At 35.6% G+C, this 19,798-nt stretch overlaps 1 protein-coding gene across 20 annotated transcripts in view; it reads left to right on the forward strand.

The window, feature by feature from the left end:
* Positions 1 to 19,798, forward strand: part of RBM26 (RNA binding motif protein 26) — a 64,468-nt gene that overhangs the window by 15,305 nt on the left and 29,365 nt on the right. For 15 of the 20 annotated variants that reach the window (XR_015705109.1, XR_015705113.1, XR_015705114.1 and 12 more), the window contains exons 6-15: positions 1,677 to 1,937; positions 4,519 to 4,758; positions 6,222 to 6,389; positions 6,742 to 6,882; positions 7,900 to 8,011; positions 8,803 to 8,962; positions 10,389 to 10,553; positions 14,077 to 14,208; positions 15,211 to 15,282; positions 18,450 to 18,578. Coding sequence is in view for 10 of the 20 variants with exons in the window: in XM_087759085.1 (XP_087615211.1) it covers positions 1,677 to 1,937; positions 4,519 to 4,758; positions 6,222 to 6,389; positions 6,742 to 6,882; positions 7,900 to 8,011; positions 8,803 to 8,962; positions 10,389 to 10,553; positions 14,077 to 14,208; positions 15,211 to 15,282; positions 18,450 to 18,578 (1,580 nt within the window). In the remaining 10 variants the exon portion in view is untranslated. The remainder of the gene's footprint in view (positions 1 to 1,676; positions 1,938 to 4,518; positions 4,759 to 6,221; positions 6,390 to 6,741; positions 6,883 to 7,899; positions 8,012 to 8,802; positions 8,963 to 10,388; positions 10,554 to 14,076; positions 14,209 to 15,210; positions 15,283 to 18,449; positions 18,579 to 19,798) is intronic. The other 5 variants (XM_087759087.1, XM_009472012.2, XM_087759091.1 and 2 more) reach the window with 4 other exon arrangements.

The raw sequence follows: 19,798 nt of genomic DNA on the forward strand, positions 1-19,798 counted from the left end.
TCCCTCCATTCTTGTCTAATACCTTTGACTGTGTTGGCCACTTTTAAGCAATATTGTAAGAGGCAGAAAAATCCAAGTTAATTGCATTTCATTAAGTTTTAGGAAATTCAGAATCTGGTTTGGGAAGATACAGAAATTAATACCCATCTACGGAGGTAGAACTGGCAGAAATTATCTATTTCACAGCAAACAACTTGTCAAGCAGAACAATACAGCTCTGTTCTTTTTGTCTTGTCCCCTCCTTGGTGTCATAGGGAGGGGCTGAAATTATTACAGTGCATTTGCACACGTATCTGTAGGACTTAAGTCTTCAGTACAGTAGTTTTTCGAATTAAACTTCTTTAAAAACAGAGCTCTTTATTCAGCTGAAAAGAATGCTTTTTCCCCCAATACTGTGACTGATAAATTGGAAAAGAGCATTGGGAGTCATTTTGTATCTTTATTCTGTCTTAAACAGCGTAGAGGTAAAAATATTCTTGTTTAAGTCTCCTGTGTATTATTTTTCTTTCTGTTGAATGGGCCTTGGTAACTCAGCCTTAAAAGTAGGAATGCAGAGTTCCTGAAAATATGTGAGCAGATATTTTCCAAACAACTTACAAATGAGCAAGTTAAATAGCATGCAGAAGTTTAACTAAACGATTACAATGTGATTAAATCTTAATTTCAGGATTACTTTACATAAATTGCAATGGTAATATCTTATAGACAATATGTTGTAGTAAAAGCTTTGTTTCTTTTTCTGAGCACATTAAGAAAAGCCTGTTTTATCCACACTTATCTGCCATCTTTAAGACATTTTTATTAACGGTCCTTTTATGTGGGGTTATTTGAGTCTACCAGTTTACCTCATGACAGACCTCTTCTGTCTTAATCTGGATACTTACTGTTTATTTGATGGTAATATTAGAAAATTAAGAGAATAGTTTGTATGTATTCAGAATAAAAGGTCATGTTACTGCTGTATCTGTCCAGGAGTGTTCCACACCTGTCAAGCAGTGTTATTTCTCCAGTTGTGACAAAGCTTTGCATGCAATAAGTATGTGCATTTGAATGCAGATAAAGTGAAGATAAACAACATGAAGATAAAACAATAACAGTGTCTTGAAACATTAAAGATGTGTAACTTCTATAATGTTTTCAAGTGATGGTTATCTTTCTCTTGCCCATTGCTTCCCTTTATTCAGAATAACTTTTCATCTGAAGTTCTTAGACTATATGCATCACTACAGATGATGTACTCTGCTTCAAGTCAGATAGGGTTTCTGCTTTACTGTGGGTATAGCTGTTATTAAAATACCCCAGTGGCTGACTATGTACTTTTAAGATTATTATTTTTCTGATTAAACCTTTGGAATGTAGAATTATGGAGTAGTTGAGGTTGGAAGAGACTTCTGAAGGTCATGTAGTCCAACACTCCTTCTCAAAGCAGATAAACTGGAACAGGTTGCTCAGGACCCTATCCAGTTGGGTTATAAATAACGCCGAGGGTGGAGACTCTACAGGCACTCTGGGCAGGCAACCTGTAGAACATTTCAATTATCATTTTTATATTTTGAGTTGAATTGATGTGGAATAAAGATACTTAAACAGGTTAGCGGCTGCTTCTGGTGAAAATGTGCAGAAGGAATCGTCCAATATAACTTTTTTTTTTTTTTTTTTTTTTTTTTTAAAAACAGAAAGGGATTTGGGAAAGCCAAAATATGATATGGACAGAACAGATCCATTAGAGAACAATTATACTCCAGTTTCTTCTGTGACAAATATTTCATCCGGCCACTACCCTGTCCCTACACTGAGCAGCACTATTACTGTTATTGCTCCTGCTCATCATGGAAACAACACTACTGAAAGCTGGTCAGAGTTCCATGAAGAGCAGCTGGACCACAACTCCTATGGAAGACCTCCGCTGCCAAAGAAACGCTGTAGAGATTATGATGGTAAGTCTGTATTTTTTTAATTGCTTCTTGCAGCTATGATTGGCCCCTTTCTGAAAAGATTGAGGTGATTTTCCTTTCTTGATCTCCTCTAATACTGTGTTTTTTCTGTTACACAATTCTTGAATGCAAATTTTATCTCACTTAGCTTTTAGACAGCTTGCTTTATTAGTGCTTGTATAGTTTTTTTAGTTACTAGAATTATTTTATATAGATGAAAAATAGTATATTTATATAAAAAGGCTATGAAAAAAAATCCAGTTTTACCCAGATTTTCTGTCTTACGTGATGTTCAAGCCAAATACTGTATTTTTTAGTTTTGACCATGATTAGTACCTTACTGACCACCTCATTTTTTTATTCCATCCTATCTAAGTGAGAATTTTAACTGGAAAGGTCCAGAGCTGCAACTTCCCAGGCTCATGTTAACCCATTTTTTCCATGTATGTGTTTCTTAAAATTGAGTGGCTTTTTGTGCTTATCTGTGTCTTAAGCTATCATTTTGCATGTCTTGTGCCAGAATCTACACAAGAGGCTGCTGCAGTTGGCAGTGACTTAGCTAAATTCAGTCAGTCAACCTGTTAGCTCAGAAGAGTTTAAATTTCCCCCTAAAGTTTTTTCTGAGTTTTTTTTGTTGTTGTTGTATACCACAATGACGAGTTTAAGATCTAGGCCAGTTTACATTCAGAACTCTGATTAGGGTAGAATTTATTTTTAAGTAAAGAAAACGGAAGGCTGAGCACTCAAGTGTTGGCAGAGTTGTACTTGTGAAGAATAGCTTTGCCAGTATACGTCACAGCAATACTATGGAGCAAGTCGAGTTGTGAAAGTGTAGCTTTGTTTTGAAGTTTTCTTCTAATGCAAGCTGAGTTGCAGAATGTTGTGTCATGGTCTCCCAGCTCTACAGGTTTTATTGAATGGAACAAAACGTGCAGGCTAGTATGCTTTTGAAGTAACATCTCCAGGCATGACACTGGGACTTTGTACCTTTAACAGTCTGTCTTCTCTAGCAGCTTATTATTTCCAATTTCTGAGTATGAAGCAAATGGTAATGTGTTGGAAAATTGAGATATAGTTGTCCTCAAATTTTTACTGGCTTTTTGTTTTCCCTATGTTTCTGATTGTTACTAAAATCTCTCAGTAGATGTCTCTTCCATTTGCTTTTCTCATGGCTGTTTCTGTCTTCTAAATTTATAAGCTCATCTCTCTCTCTTCAGTGGCTAGCTGGTTCCAATGTACTGCTCGTCCTATCTGCACTTCCATATGTTCTACTTGACCCTCTGCAGAACTTCTATTTTTCCTTAACTTCTCAATTTATATGTTCTATAGCTCTTCCTGAAGATGAGGTAATACAGACTGCTTTTCAGCATCATGGTTTAAGGAAGTGGACACTCAGCTTTCTTGCTATTTTATTGGAAGATGTTTTGAACTTATCCCCCATATTGCATTGTATTTTATTGGGGTTTTTGTGGGGGTTGTTGATAAACAGATAATCATAGAATCATAGAATGGTTTGGGTTGGAAGGGACCTTTAAAGGTCATCTAGTCCACCCCCACCCCACCCCCCCAATGAGCAAGGACATCTTCAACTAGATCAGGTTGCTCAGAGCCCTGTCCAACCTGGCCTTGAATGTTTCCAAGGATGGGGCATCTGCCACCTCTCTGGGCAACCTGTGCCAGTGTCTCACCACCCTCATTGTAAAAAATTTCTTCCTTGCATCTAGTCTGAATCTACCCTCCTTTATTTTAAAACCGTTATCCCTTGTCCTATCACAACAGGCCCTACTAAAAAGTCTGCCCCCATCTTTCTTATGAGCCCCCTTTATGTAATTAAAGGCTGCAATAAGGTCACCCCGGAGCCTTCTCTTCTCCAGGCTGAGCAACCCCAGCTCTCTCAGCCTTTCCTCATAGGAGAGGTGTTCCATCCCTCTGATCATTTTTGTGGCCTTCTGGACCTACTCCAGTGTTTTACTTGCATGTAAAAGAAAAGAAATGAATGTGTATTCATTTTTATTTATGTGTATTTCATATTTACATATGTCTGTATACATACACATATACAATACATATATATGTAAATAACAAAATTTTTTTCTCTTACATAATCACATTAAGCTATAGAAAAATATTCTAATTCTTCCTGAAATAATAGCAAAAGAGAAAAAAGAATGGGAGTGAATTTTCTCATGTTGGAATTTTATACTATTAACTTGTAACTTTAATAGGTGTCTCTCAATCCCAGTATCTGCACTTTTTACTCAGAAACACTGTGTTTTTGTTAGTGATGACACCTAGATTTCATTCTTTGTTTTCACAGTTTGTTACAATTCAGTGCAGAATTAATTCTTCAAGAAAAATCTAACTCCTGTATTTATTCTGCTAGAATGTCGCTGCAATCTTTCTGTGTGCTGACTTAAAATAAAGTTAAACAGCGAATTTCATTTTCTAATATGAATTTGTGCTGGTGTGTGAAGCTCTTAATTTACAAACTGTTGCATTACACATAGAACATCTCATATCTACTCTGAATCAAACTACACCTATTGAATACTAACAACAGTTCTTTTTGGTTTTGATGTTTCAGAAAAGGGTTTCTGTATGAGAGGAGACATGTGCCCGTTTGATCATGGAAGTGATCCAGTAGTGGTAGAAGATGTGAATCTTCCTGGCATTCTGCCTTTTCCAGCACAGCCCCCTGTTGTCGAAGGACCACCTCCTCCTGGACTTCCTCCCCCTCCACCAATTCTGAGTCCTCCTCCTGTTAACCTTAGACCTCCAGTGCCACCACCAGGCCCATTACCACCTAGCCTTCCACCTGTAACAGGTAATTAAAAAAAAATTAAAAATCCATTTTTTAGTAGAAAAGCCTGGATGTTACTTGTGTTGTATGCAGTGCAAAAAGCTGTTTTAAGAGTGCCAGCTGTATTTTAGAAAGTTGTACTATGCTCTACTATCGCATAGCTTACCCCAAAATGATTGTTTTTTATAGTAATTACTGCATAGTTGATTGTTGTAAAATTTGCATGTTAAATGTGAATCTTCAGTATGGAATAATATTTTTATTGTGTTTAAGCAAAAGCATGGCATGGCAAAACTCAATTCCTTGAGTTTTATAGAAGTTTTCTGAAACTGACTACTGTTGGAGAAGAAGGGAAAATCCTGGAAACAAAAGACGTTTGGCATTCCAGTTGTAATACTAAAATTAAAGAGAATTCATGACCACATCAAATTTACACCTGAAAATATGTCATTTGTGATTAATTTTGAAAGTGAACTTGTGAAGTAACTAAGAAAGAAAATTCTCCAGCTCGTTTACTCTTTCATTGGAAAGTACTTTGGCTCAAGTACTAAAAATTACATGAAGACTTGTGTGCCTGGCTGTCATTTAGAAAATAACAGTTTAATTTTCAGTTCCCTTGTGTGGTTTAAAAACTGTTAATGTTAGTTTTATGTGATTATTCCTTTCTCTCTTTTTTTATTAACTTAGATGTCCCACTTGGTAAAATTATTCAAGAACAATTGATATTTGATATTGCTTGAAAGTTTCTTAAAACTCTTTTCATTTCCATTTGATAGTATATTTAAGTAAGAACTGCATTTATTTATTTCACTTAGTATAGAGAGGAACTGTTTTGCTGGGGTGATCAGTTCTGCCTCACAAGCTATCTCTAGATCTCTGTGAAAAGTCCGAATACGTGACTTTGTATCTTTTTCCAAAATGTGGTTTTGCCAATAATTAAATTGAAGGTCAGGCTTGATTGCTCTGCTTTGAAAGTGTTATGTTACCTGTTGTAAAAAAAAGTCGAACCAACCAACCAAACCTCTCAGTTTTCAGAAGGATCCCTTCGACTTTCTACCAGAGTTGTAGGTATCTTGGGTGTTTGGAAAACTAATTGCAATGAAGTTAGTTATTGTCATCATAGAATATTTTTGTTATACACTATTAAAAAATAGAATTTGTTTCTTTGAGTGGGTTTTATAGAGCTTTAAAGACCTTCTGTTGGTGAAGATAAATACTGGCTTAGCAATTAAATTTTGCTTATAGAAAGAAGGTGTTTGGAGAATTGTTAAACTATTCAAATGCTTTTCTCTGTAATCTGAGTCATTTGCTGGTGGGGATGTTTTCATGTGAATGAATGGTACAACAAGGTGTCTGTATACATGCGCTCTCACCCCCTTTTTTTAAATAGCCTTAAAAATATTTCAGATCAGTTTCCTTATGGCTTCAGTGTAATGTAAGTCTAGTGGATAATAAATGAATGCAATGTTTTCCTTTGTTTTTGACAGGACCACCCCCTCCACTTCCCCCATTGCAGCCTGCTGGCATGGATGCTCCCCCAAATTCAGCAACTAGCTCAGTTCCTACTGTTGTTACAACGGGTATTCATCACCAGCCGCCTCCTGCTCCACCCTCTCTTTTTACAGCAGGTGTAGTACTGAGGCTTTGCCCACAAGGTTTGCTAAATAGAATAACATTGATTCATATTATACTGTACTTTTTAGAGATTATAATTTCATAGTTTGGGAGAATAAGTTTGTATCATGTAGACTGTGACAGTAACTTAACACTCTTTTTCTAACTTAGTTCAGGACAGAAGTAATATTTGCATGTAAAATGTGAATCTTGACTATGGGATAATATTTACACTGTGTTTAAGCAGAAAACTTGGCATTGCAGTTTTTTAGGATAGCTGTTATACAACTCTTCCATTGTAACTATACCTTGTAATTAAATGAAATATTATATTTGAAACCTTAGGGGTTTTAACTGCAATTTATTTTAATTAGACAATTTCTTTGTTACCAGAAACGTATGACACAGATGGCTATAATCCAGAAGCTCCAAGTATAACAAATACTTCAAGACCTATGTATAGACATAGAGTACATGCCCAAAGACCAAATTTGATAGGACTCACATCAGGTGATATGGATCTACCACCCAGAGGTACGCTCTCAAAGCTATACTTGCATAGTTTAGCTGGTTTTCTTACATTGCTGCAGATTGAGGCAGTTTTCAGAGAATGTAATACCGGAAAACATTGTATTTTTTAAAATCTTCTTGAATTAAGAGAAGTTTAATTGAATAGGGAGTTATGCTCATAGTTGCTCTGTGTGTGCATTTTTACAGGTAAAATGAAATCTCTTTCTAGAGTATTGCACAGTTTACACTTGGCGGTAATAACTGGTCACTTTGTACATCTTTTATACAGAAAAATGTTAGTATTTCTGTAACAGACTCTTAGGACGATTTTTGCTGCAGAGAGGAGGGAGTCATTTTTATCTGGTAGCAGACAGTTACACATGAGTGATCTTAACCTCGTGGTTCCTATGCCCCCGAGAAGAAGCAGCAGCAGCATACAAAATGAGAAAAGAGGGATAAAACCTTTTTTTCTTAATGTGGGTTTGTTTACATCTATATGTATTTGTATTTAATCTTACTATGTTTCTGTTGATGTATTTTCAGTGAGGAGTCCCCCAATATGATTCCTGTTCTTCAGCAAGAGCCACTCCTCTCCCACCCCATCCCTAAATCTTGTACTTAGGTGTTAGTGCCCTGGAGTACTGTGTATTTCCTGTCATGAGCATTTTTGTGTGTGTCCTCTAACAGTAGAATGGAAGTGTTAGCAGAAATGGTGTGAGCCTCAGAGTATTGTATGGGACATTTGTGAATCAGTGAGTGCAGTCATCTTGAGGCAGATGCCTTCTGTCACACCTCTTTTGTTTTCTTTATGTATGATTTTACTGTGACAAAATGAAAGCTGTTCTCTATTTTGATCTGTCACAGCATCTGTTGATAGTTAAGAAGAAAAGCCTGTGACCGAGATTTGATCCAATTTGAACAAGGATTACAGTAATTTCCAAATAAACGGTTGTGCTTTTCAGTGCAAATTCAGAATACCTTTTTACAATCAAATACACAGAAAATACAAAAATACTGTAAAATCTTTTCATCTGTTTACAGAAAAACCTCCTAATAAAAGTAGTATGAGAATAGTGGTAGATGCTGAATCCAGGAAAAGAACAATTGGTGCAGGGGATGGTGGAGTTCCTACAAAGAAGACTTGGTTTGACAAGTGAGTGCTCGTTAACACAAGGTTGGCTTAATAGTTGAAATTCTGTGGACCTCTTTTCTGTAATCTGAAACATAAAAATCTATATAAATTGCAAGCAAGTTAAACTGAATAAGCTGTACTAAAATAAATCACACTATAGAGTGATCTGTATTTGACTGTCTTCTCTCAAAGGCAGTACAGAGATAGCTGAAGTTGCTTTGGATGATACCAAGATCTACTCCCTGAAAGCTGGAATGATCTAAGAAACAGAGAAGCTGCAGTGTGATGTTTGTTAGGGATGAACGATTTTAGATTTTGAAATGTGAATTGTGTCATTGCTATTTTGGATTGAGTTGGTAGGTATGTTACTGACAGAAAATATGGGGTGCAGTGCTTAGTGTCCAGATATACCTGGGGTAACAAAAGGTAGGAAGAGATTTTAAGAGATTACTGGGACTGAGGAGAGCGTTGAAGTAATAGTTATTTGAAATGTTAGTGGGGAGATTCTGTGGAATAGCTGAGAAATAGATTTTGGAGAGAAGCAACATGGAAGTCAGGACTTAGTGACACAAGCAAATTACTGTGAATTATCTCACAGAGTTATACGCTGGGGTATGCCAAGAGTATCGGTAGGGAAAACTGCAGGTATATGGGCCTGTGTGCTGTACTCTTCTACACTTCTTTAAAATTTACTTTTTTTTTTTTTTTTTTTAAAGTCTGCAGACACACATGCTCCTTTGCAAACGTATACAATTGAACATTGTGTTTGCTAGCTTGCTATGGATTTCTGGCTTGATTTTTATTTGTTGCAGGCAAAATTTTAACAGAACAAATAGTCCAGGTTTCCAGAAGAAGGTGCAGTTTGGAAATGAAAATACAAAACTTGAATTGAGGAAAGTTCCCCCAGAACTTAATAATATCAGCAAACTTAATGAGCACTTCAGTAAGTTTGGAAACTTAGTCAACTTGCAGGTAAGCGTCAACAAAGAGAAGGCAGTATGTTTTGACTTAATGATAGAGGTAGTTGCTAAAAGGAGAAGGCTAATTTTTTTTTTAACTGGTTCCCTGAAACTGTTGTCGTTATTTTCTGAACTTCTTTCTTAAGCATTCTCTTTATTTTTAATGGAATCGTCATTGAAGAAGCAGAAATGAAATGTTCTAGTCTTCTTTTAGATTTTGAACAAATGTTTTCCTCACAGATAAGACTTTTAAGATATGTTGTTTAAAACACTGAAAATTGATTGGAAGTGTTTTTCCTTCACCCCTTTTCTCAAGTTTGGATCTGATATCATAAATTCTCTCTATTTTTTGAGATAAATTGTAAATACAGAAAACCTGTATTTCTCACCCAGAAAGCAGTCCCTGTGATATAATTGCTTTCTTGTCCCATAGTAGTGGTGGTTTAAACCTTATAATTACTTCATAGTATATGCGAGTGACCCACATTTATAAACAAAAATAAGCAAACAATTAGAGAAAGATACAAAAGAGATGCAAAGAACTAAGGCCTAGCTTAGGTTGATGTTACATATTGGAGGCTGCATGTGTAGTGTCAGTATTTCATATCCAATCTCTAAGCTACTCAGTCTGATCTTCCATCATTTTTCATTATCAGCAACAAGTCTCAGATGCTAGCTAATGTTTTTATGAGTGCTTTCTTGTTAGCACTGAGAGGCTGAATGAAGAGGTGTAATAGAATATTTTTGTGCGTACTGATACAGTGCAGAATAAACCTCCTGTGCCTGTCTGAACACTGAGGGAATTTAAATCTCTCTTAATTGCTCTTAAATGTTTCTTAAGCCTTTCCATAGTTTACCTAAGAATATGGGTTTGTTAGCAGGCAGTATGATTCAGTAAGGCAAGTAATATTGTGTGTAAATGTGTATAGACAGACAGACAGGTATGCAGATAGATATTGCAACCTATGCTCTTCTTCCAAAAGGTATAATTTTGTCCTTTGCAGGTGTCTAAAATAATATGTGAATGCTCAAAGGAGGAAAACCAAAATGAACTTTTGTTGTCTAGCTCTGATACTAGATAGGACATTTATTAACTGACCCCTGTATTTTTTTTTTAGCAATTTTCTTTACTTCAGTGTTGGTCCGTCTTGTCTTTCAAAGAGCTACTCATAATTGCAATGAGAAATACTGTTTGACTGTTTAGGTATTTTACTTGTTTGTTTGGTTTGGGTTTTCTAATTATTCTTAAAGTTTATTAGCTTAATCTCAAGGTTGCTTCTTGACACCAGGCTTTTCAAACAGAATCATGAATGGGAAGTATTTATCTGCTGACCCATACTGGGTTTAAATTGTAAGCTTCTGAGCCTTGAAACTAATGATTTTATGATCATCAAGACACAAATGAAAATCCTACGTGCATCTTCTGTTTTAAATCTTAGGTTGCGTACCAGGGTGATCCAGAAGGTGCCCTTATTCAGTTTGCCACACACGAGGAAGCAAAGAAAGCTATATCAAGTACAGAAGCAGTATTAAATAATCGTTTTATTAAAGTTTATTGGCATCGAGAAGGCAGTGCACCACAAATCCAAACCACCACGCAGAAGGTAGAGGATCTAAGTCTTTTCTATCTTGAACATTATGTAAAATACAATCTTTTAAACATTTTTTTAAAAAGTTTATAGAAAGTAAACTAATTACTTTTGAAATAATGAATACTTCATGTAATTCTTTTCCAAAAGTTACTCTTTAATTCTAGATTCTTTGACCTCAGATACAAGGTTCAGGAGTTGATTAGCAAGATAAGCCTGAAGGTATTTAAAGAAAGCCCTTCTGTGACTTACGGAGAATTCCACTCTGTCCTCATCTCATGTGAAGCAAGATTTGATGCTGCTGTCTGCTGAATAACATCTATTTTGCTGTAACTAGTCTAGGCTTTTTTTCTTCTGGTGAGCATAAGAAAGATAGCAGAGTTATATTTCTTTTCTTGGAAGATAATCTCCATTTTCTTCCAAAAGGTGCTGTTTTTTCCAGTCTTTTCTTTTTTCCTTTCCTGTTGAGCATGCATACTGCTACAGAAAGTAGCAGAATTTGTTTTACACAAAGGTACCTACATGTATGTACAGATATACACACATATGTTTGTAGCAAGAGAGGACATGCAAACAACAGTGTGAGAGGAGAGCTGCATTAGAGAGACTAACTTTGTGGAAGTGGATCAGGGACATTTTACATTTTTAAGTGGAGAGGGAGGTGCTGATCTCCCTGGTATCGAGTGGCAGGATGCATGGGAATGGTTCAAAGCTGTGCCAGGGGAAGTTCAGACTGGACGTTAGGAAGCATTTCTTTACCGAGAGGATGATCAGACACTGGAATAGGCTTCCTAGAGAGGTGGTCGATCCCCCATGCCTGTCAGTGTCTAAGAGGCATTTGGGTAATACCCTTAATAACATGCTTTAACTTCTGACTAGCCCTGAAGTGGTCAGGCAGTTGGACTAGATGATTACTGTGGGTCCCTTCCAACTGGACTATTCTATTGTACATTTTGTGATTGAATTGCACAGTGGAGCACCTATTGGTAGTTATCCATGTGCATAGTAGCATTGGCAACTTTCTAAGAATATGAAACAGCAATTACTGTTGTGGGGCTTAGATTTGTAACCTGTGGCAAGCCAAATCAGATTTGGTAGCAGGCATAGTGGTTCTACTCAAACATAAGGGGAAGCTTGGATTCTCCCAGGTCGTGTAGGTTATTGGATAGAGAGTCTTGTCAGTTAGCTCCCGGTATAGCAAGTCCCTCTAAATACTTTTGTACTCTGCTTTATTGGATTTGCTGTCAGTGTGGAACAACACAGTCTACTTGTAGAAAATATGAGGTAGGCTCTGCAGAAGAAATATTCATTTATTTATATACGCTGGTATAATGAACAAATGAGTTGTTAGAGGATTCTTTCAATTACTGCTCTAAGTTTTGAATTCCTTCTTTCTGTCGATGGTGTATGTCATCCTTTAGAATCAATGACCCAATTTTCCATAGCAATCCTGCTGTAGGGCATTTTAGGTAAGTTTCCTCTCTTTCCTTCTTTTGTAACAAATGCCCTGCTTTTTATTTGCAAAAATACAGTTTTAATGACAGCTGTCTCACTGTCTCCGCAGTTATCATCCTTTAGATTTGAGTTTGGAATCAAATTTATAACTATCCTTGATGCTTGATCTGAACTAAAGCTACTCAAAAGAGTATTTATTTTCTAAGTTTGATTTACATCTGATCAGCCAGAAGAGGGCAGTGGAGTACGTCGTTTGCATTCATACAATCATCACCTCTCTTGAGAAGAACAGCTCGAATAGTTATTGATATCAGCTTATTTGTTGATTATGCTATCCAGCTTGGAGTATTAACTGTGTATTTCCAAACAAATATCTGATCTGTATATTTGTTATTGTTCAAAACATCAATTTTAAATAGTCTTGCAGCTTTTAGTGATGTTACTAGCTTCCCAGCATACCACCTTTGGCAAGTTAACCTTGATGGTTTGAGCATGAATTCCCCTTGGTATCAGGTGACAGTATTAAGGGTTCCCACTTCACAAAGGACAGCGTTTCATCATGTGTTAGGAAACTACAATTGAAGACTGTTATGAGCAATAGAGGGCACACAGTGACAAGAAAAATTTAAACAGGAAATTAAAATTTTAAGTGCAATGTTTTCACCTTCCTCTACCCCAAAATATGACAATTACTGAGTCCATAAAGAGGTATTTTTAATCACAAGCCTTTCAGGAGCATGAATATTTACTTCCCTTTTCATTGAAATTAATATTTGGTATCATATCTACAAGTAATATGGAAACTCTTTTCTTATAATACTTCATATACTGTATTTGAATTTTTGTCAAGGTTTCTGGTGTATTAATTAATTACAGCTGAATTAATTTCACCTGTATTTATAATTGTTTCCAGCCAGATTTTTTCTGTTTTAGGCACTACATACATGCTTTTGAATTTTTTTCAGTGTAAAATCAGTTGGCTTTTAAGTTGTCCCTTCGATAGTATTTGATCTTGCACAATCTCTTGACTATTGGTGTTTCCTCAGCAGGATTACTTTGGAAAATTCTTAACTGTGGAAATTCTGAAAGGAGTAGGAGTACTTAGTAAAGACGATGGGAGTCAACCATAATAAATCTGGCTTCTGCCAGGAGGCAGAAATAATGTGCTCTCCACATCTGTGGTAGATAAAACAAGAAGTACTGGGCACAGAAGATTTAGGTTGGATATTAAGAAACATTTTCTAATGCTAAAGGATACTGAAACACTTCTACCTAGAGAGGAGATAGGACCTCTTTCATTGGAAATCTGTGAGAACTAGATAGATAGATACTGTCAGTAATGGCTTAGGTATAGCTGACTTTGCCCGGGAGCGGAGGAATGGATTAGGTGACCTCCTGAGGGTCGTAAATATGACAGGAAGCTTGCTTGGAAGCATATTTTTTTGGTCTTAAGTGTTTAATGTTTTTGTCAAAGAAAAGAAGGCAAGGTGTTAGCTGTCAGGGCATATCCATGGTAGGTTCAAACGTTAGCTGCTCTGTTTTTCTTCTTCCTCAGTCCCATGACTGCATGTCTCTATATCCTTCTTTCTTTTTCTATTTTGTCCAAGTTAAACACATAAGAGATGAAAAGTGACACATCGCTGTAAAAAGCAAGAGTCTTCCTGATACAAGTTTGTATTTTGCCTTTCCATAACTAAATGGTTGATGATGAAAGACTTGTGAAAGGAATCAGAAGATCGCTTATTTCTTTTTGTTCAGTTCTAACAGGTGGAAGTTCAGATAGTCTAAGTAGACATGATTAATAGAAATAGACCAGAGTTATTTGATTACTTCTGTGAGCTGCAACTGCAAAATAGATGTTACTGCTGTATACACTACACAAATAGTTAGTATAACATCCTAAATCTCACGAAGTGTTTATTTTTGCCATCAGGTGAAAAAATTATTGAATGATAGAAAGGAAGAAGTGTAAATCTAAGTGCCATTGCAGCAATTTCATTGTGTATGTATTGAACTATGTATGTAGCAGCCTTTTGTTGTTAATATTATGATGTGCTTTTTTGGGGGTGGGGCGGTGTTACAGGTAATACAACCCTTAGTTCAGCAACCTAGTTTACCAGTAGTGAAACAATCGGTCAAGGAGCGATTAGGTCCAGTACCTGCAAGTAATATTGAGCCTGCAGAAGCACAGAGTGCCAATACAGAAGTCACTCAGGTATGTATGATAGTCAAAAAATCAGTTGCACGTTTTTCTTTCTATAATAGGTTCCGTAGTGTGTGACTGTATCAGTTACAGTTACTCATATAGTGCAAGTACATATTTACTACTTATAAGTGCATCTAATTTGATTGTGAGCGGTGTTTTGATTTTAAAATTTTCCTCAGTGCAATGATATTTGGCTTTCTTACCCAAGCATCGTACTTAATTTTTAGTATCATAGCCTTGTACTTAGTTTAAAAAAACTCAAAAGCCTCTGAAAATATTTCAGTAATGTTTTGTTAAATTGCAGTTTTCAGATTTCAAAATAAAGTTTGGTTTCTATCCAAAGAACTAAAAGCTATTCTTTTTTTATTATATATGTTAAACAGCTAAAACTATTAGTGACCGATGGTCAACATCTAAAAGTGTTTTCAGTATTTATACGTCAGCCTTAATAAGGAAGAAGGTAACACAGTACCAATGTGAATAATGACAGAATCTGGCATGTTACTCCCATTAGAAATACCATTTAAATTTTTACTATTAGCATTGTGCCACTACTTAATTTTACTTCTGAAAAGGGAGACCACCACACTTCAGAAAACATTTGTAGTTTAAATTCAAGCAACAACTTTCTTCAATTAATGCATGCAAATACCAGATTATAAAACACAAAAACTGAAGTGTATTTACAAGGGCTCGTGTAGATAATCCTCTGCCAGCTAGCATGTCATGGACTTCTTGTAAAAAATATGTAGTATAATCTTTGATTCCAAATTTGGCTTCATCTTCCTCTTATCGAGTCTATTTATAGGTGTATATTAACTGTAAAATCAAATATGTAAAATTCATTTTATCAACTGCTTTATTTTTCTTGTATTGTTGGTCAAAAGTCTATGGTTTTCTTAGTTACAAATGTTTTTTTCTAAATTCCTAACATTTGGAATTACACAGGAAACAGTAAAATAATGAGAAAATAAAGTATATTTGACCTATAATTTTGTTTTGTTTCCTTAGAATGTGACTAAATTATCTGTGAAGGATAGACTGGGTTTTGTGTCAAAGCCAGTTACTCCAACAACTGAAAAGGTAAGAGGATGTCTCATATTCTCTTCCTCTCACATTTAATTTCAGTAGAATTAACTTTATTATAAAGCCCCTTGTGTCAATATTAAGTTTGTTTCAGAACTATCAATAAAGTTATTTGTTAAAGGTTAGTTTTACAAAGTATAATATATCAAAACTCAGCTTAGCAGATGGCTAAATGATTATAAGAAAAATAAAACATGCTAGCACAGAAGCTGCTGTTCTGTGGTTTTTGTTAGTAGGTTCCATTTATTCAGTTGCGAAAATAACTAGATGCTTTCTAGGATCCTGAGTTGTTAGAAGAATACAGAAATAAATTTTAAAAATAAATAAATTTTGACAGTACATATGAATCTATAGAAAGCTTTTCTATAAAAATGTTTTTGGGCTTTTGTGTCCCTTAAAAGGTGATGCTGTAAACATTTACCCTCTTCTTTGGTCTTAAAATTTGCAGTACTTGCGAAAAGATAAAAGTGCAAATTAATCAGTATAGAAAGGACGAAGAGAGGTAAGGTGGGAAAGGCGCATCTGAATGGTGGTTATGAGTTATGTATTTTGCCCAGTGGTTGCAATTCTCAGAGCACAGAATTGTTGATATGTTTACTTTAGTAGCAAAGTTTGTGATGCATGTTTCCAGATCTATTTAGCACCTTAGGGCACAGGCTTCCCCAGGGTTTATAACATTCATTTGAGAAGACTTTTGGTAGAAAGGCAGCAAGTTTTACCCAGTAACAAGATTCCTCTGCCTAGGTATATATCTTTTCTATTGGGAATTGGCTTGACCCGAAGTGAATGAAGCATCTACTGCATTTCCCCCCTACCCCCTTACAGTGTGGCAGTTAATGCATGTAGTGGAATCTAACAAGTAAAATTCACTCCAAAGATGCTATGCTGTACTTAGCATACAAAGGTAACAGTACTTAATGTTAAGTTGTAATTGTAGAGGATGTCTCTTTGATTCATTTCTAGCTGAGCGGTCCACCTAAATGCACTGATCTTGGCTTCTTGCCTGTATTTTGTTGTTGGTTTGATTAGTTGTATTCTTGTTGCCCTAAATTAGTTGCAGATAAAGATCATACTGTGTATTCCTGAACTACATTTTACTATATACTGTATACTTACTTCAGAAATAGTAAGTCTGCTTCAGTTTGAGAAAAAAAAGTATTTCCACTCATGCCATAAGAGTTGAGTTATCCTGAAACGCTTTTCTACAAGGAGTAAATTCATGCTAAAATGGTTTTCCGCTGTGCTGTCTTATAGTACAGACTGATTTTGATTAGCTGCTGAGCTGTTCAGTGGACTGGTGGTGATGCAGCAGTTTCCTTTGGCATTTTTAGTAGGGTTCTGAAACTTGGTTTGAGCTGTTTTTACCTACTACTGTCCCTTTACGAGGAAGTACCTTGCTTAGTTTGCAGTGATAACGCTCTATAACCATTAGAAATTAAACGATTAATAGCTGTCAAAAACATAGATGTCATGTCCTAGATGTTTTTTTGTTTCTGACTGAGTGCAGGGTTTGACAAGAACTTTCCAGTAAGGAAGTAGGTAGCTATGCTTCCCAAAGAGCAGGAGGAAAAGGAGATGAGACAGTCATCATGAGGCCTTTTAAGATCTGTACAGGGACTTGCAATTTATGAACTTGTGAAGAGATTCACACTATTCCTTCTCTTGAATAGTATTAAGAGATTTGGAAGACATTGATGTGTTGCTTTTTGCACTTCTGTATTAGTTGATGCAGGTGCATCTGCTGTGGCATCTCTCCTTATATTAAAAGAGATGAGGAAGCATGGTTCACTCTGCCATGAAGTCAGTTCAGGGCAAAAGGAGTGTGTCAATATTTTGTCTTTACTTGGTCCTCTGTTTGTGATGAAGCGTGTCCTAAAGCTACTTTGTAGTAGGAACTATATGATTGTGATGTGCAAACATTAATGTGCTTTAATAAGTTAAAAAATAATTCCTTCATCTCCTTTTTAATGGCCTGCTTAGAGCGTTTTATATCACCTTTTTTAATACCCCATAACATGCTTTGATTTTTTTTTTTTTGTGTTCTCCTCTCTGCACTGCCGACTCTAGAAAATACTGTGGGAAGAAATAGTATAAATAGTATAAATAGCGCAATGAAGTGAAAAGCTTTTATATGAAGCATTCCTGTTGTAAATTATTCTGATCTCTTGATCTTTTCTGTCTTTCTGATGTTTCTTGGCTGTCTCTTTTTTTTTTTTCCTCCTGTTGGTGGGCATTGTGTCTATTTTATGGAGTGCATAGTGACCAATAGACTCTGCATGCATCTTTTAATTTTCCACATATATAAAAAGTATTTTTAAACACCTGGAAATTATACCAATTGTATAATTGCTGTGATATGCTAACAAAGTGGACAAGATCATGCCTATATTACCTCCAGCACTTAGCCATGGATTTTTCAATAGTAACGTGGCCAAAATGTCCTTTAAGGAATGTGATAAGAAAACAGAATTGTCCAAATCTTCAGGTATTGTGGAGATGTGCGTAGTATACTTTAGAGAGGTTGTAAAGCGTACAGCTGTGTTCTCAGTAAGTCATGAAGAAATTTTCATACCTCATTAGAAATGTAGGAAAGAGAACAGAGAGACATAGGAGTCTCTTCCTTTGCTGTATGATGTTGAAGACTTCCCTGTACTTGAGTTACTTCTTGTTGATTGTGCAAGCTCTACTTTGCACCAGCTGCATATGAAGAGGAACTATCGTATCTACTTTAGACCTTAGTCTTTAAAATTATATTGAATTTTTGCTTGGAAAATTCATGCAGCCACAAAAAATTGCTTTTTAAACTTCAAAACAAAAAAAAGAAAAACTTCAGTTGTTCTTGGGAAAATCTCAGTCTTCTGTTTCCTTAATTATGCTCAAATACGTAAGATTTTATGTATTTGAAACTTGGAAGTACATGTGAAATCTCAATGGAGAAGATTTATAATCCGATGTTTATAATTCTTAGATATCTGATGTGATGCTGCCTCTTTAAAAATTGTCTAACTTCAGCAACTCCAGATATAATTGTTCCACCAAATTTTTATATTCCATATCATCAAAACAGACAAAAGAAAATACGCTTATATATTTTTAAGCACTCATGTTTTTTTAAAAAAAATTGAAATTCACTGGCAAAAAAATAAAATGATTTCCTCCTATAGGTTTTATCTACTTCTACTGGCTTGACAAAAACTGTGTACAACCCTGCTGCTTTGAAGGCAGCACAGAAATCTTTGCCTGTTGTTTCCACTTCCGTGCTAGACTCTAATGAAGCACAGAAGAAAAAACAGGTAAATTAAATATACTTCTTTATAAAATGGACCTAGATTGGGAACTTGTGACCACTAGAGATAGTGCACTATGTATATTCATCTCAAGAGCACAGATGAAACTAGTTATAAGATTGAATTCACTATAATGGTTTCTTTTCAAAGAACAAGAAAATTCAGCATTGTTTTGTTATTTTTTTCAGTGTATGTTCAGGCAGTGTAAGCAGTTTTAAAACTCTGGAAGTTCAAAATATGAAACACTTTTTCCTGGAAGCAGAATCTCCATGTAGAGGCATGAATTGTCTATTGTGAGCGAGAAGGGAATATAGTATAGTCACTATTCTTCTCTCTTAAGCCTTTCTGAAACTGGCCTTTATTCTCATTAAACTGGCCTTTATTCTCAGTGTGTTTTGTACTGGTGACCAAATTGTTTCTTCACTTGAGAGAACTGAGAACTGTATGACTCTGCATTTCATTGTTTCCGAACTATAGTTCTGCATCGGTTTTTATTTTTTGCGTAGTACTAGGTTTTCTCTTTTTTTTTTTTTTTTTGAATGTTAGAGAGGAAATGCAACAAGAATGCATTTGGCCTTGAATAGTTTGCTTAGTTGTAGTTTAGCTTGCTTAGAATTTTCAAAAGAGCCCAGTAAAGCTCCTGTTTCAGGTTTATTCTTATCATTTAGGAAAACTAAATATAGGCCAATGTTTATCTTACTGGTTTCAAAACACAAAATAAAAGTCCAATACTAAGTTAGATTCAAACATAAGTATTGAAAGCAGTATAACCATTAAACAAAGATTTTAGCCTATTGGTAAACTTCTGTAACTAATGTCTAATGTAATTTGAAATAGCAGTTTGTAGCTGCATGTCAGTTGTGGCATTGGTCCAGACTTTAAAGAAATAATTTCTAATTTTGGGATTTCATTTCATATTTGTCCCCTAAAACATGTTTTTCAGAATTAGAGCCTTTACCTTTCAAGTTAAGACGCGAAGTGCCTGTGAGATGGCAAAAAGCTCATAATAAAATTATTGACTTATCATAACAACTGTAGGGTTTTCTTTGAGAGAAGACACTGAAGACATGCTAAGTGATTGGCTGTTTTTCACGTACTCTTGTGCTCTTTGCTCTCTTCAGAGATTTCTATTACAATATACTAGTACTTGTGGAAAAACATGATTTTGTGGGACTCACTCCCTTCTTTCCTTCTATCTCCCTAGTTTTTCTTAGCATTCATCCCTT

This window comes from Nipponia nippon, unplaced genomic scaffold (assembly GCF_047370975.1).
Source record: "Nipponia nippon isolate SJK-2023a ecotype South Korea unplaced genomic scaffold, ASM4737097v1 scaffold_2, whole genome shotgun sequence".
Taxonomy (NCBI): Eukaryota; Metazoa; Chordata; class Aves; order Pelecaniformes; family Threskiornithidae; genus Nipponia; species Nipponia nippon.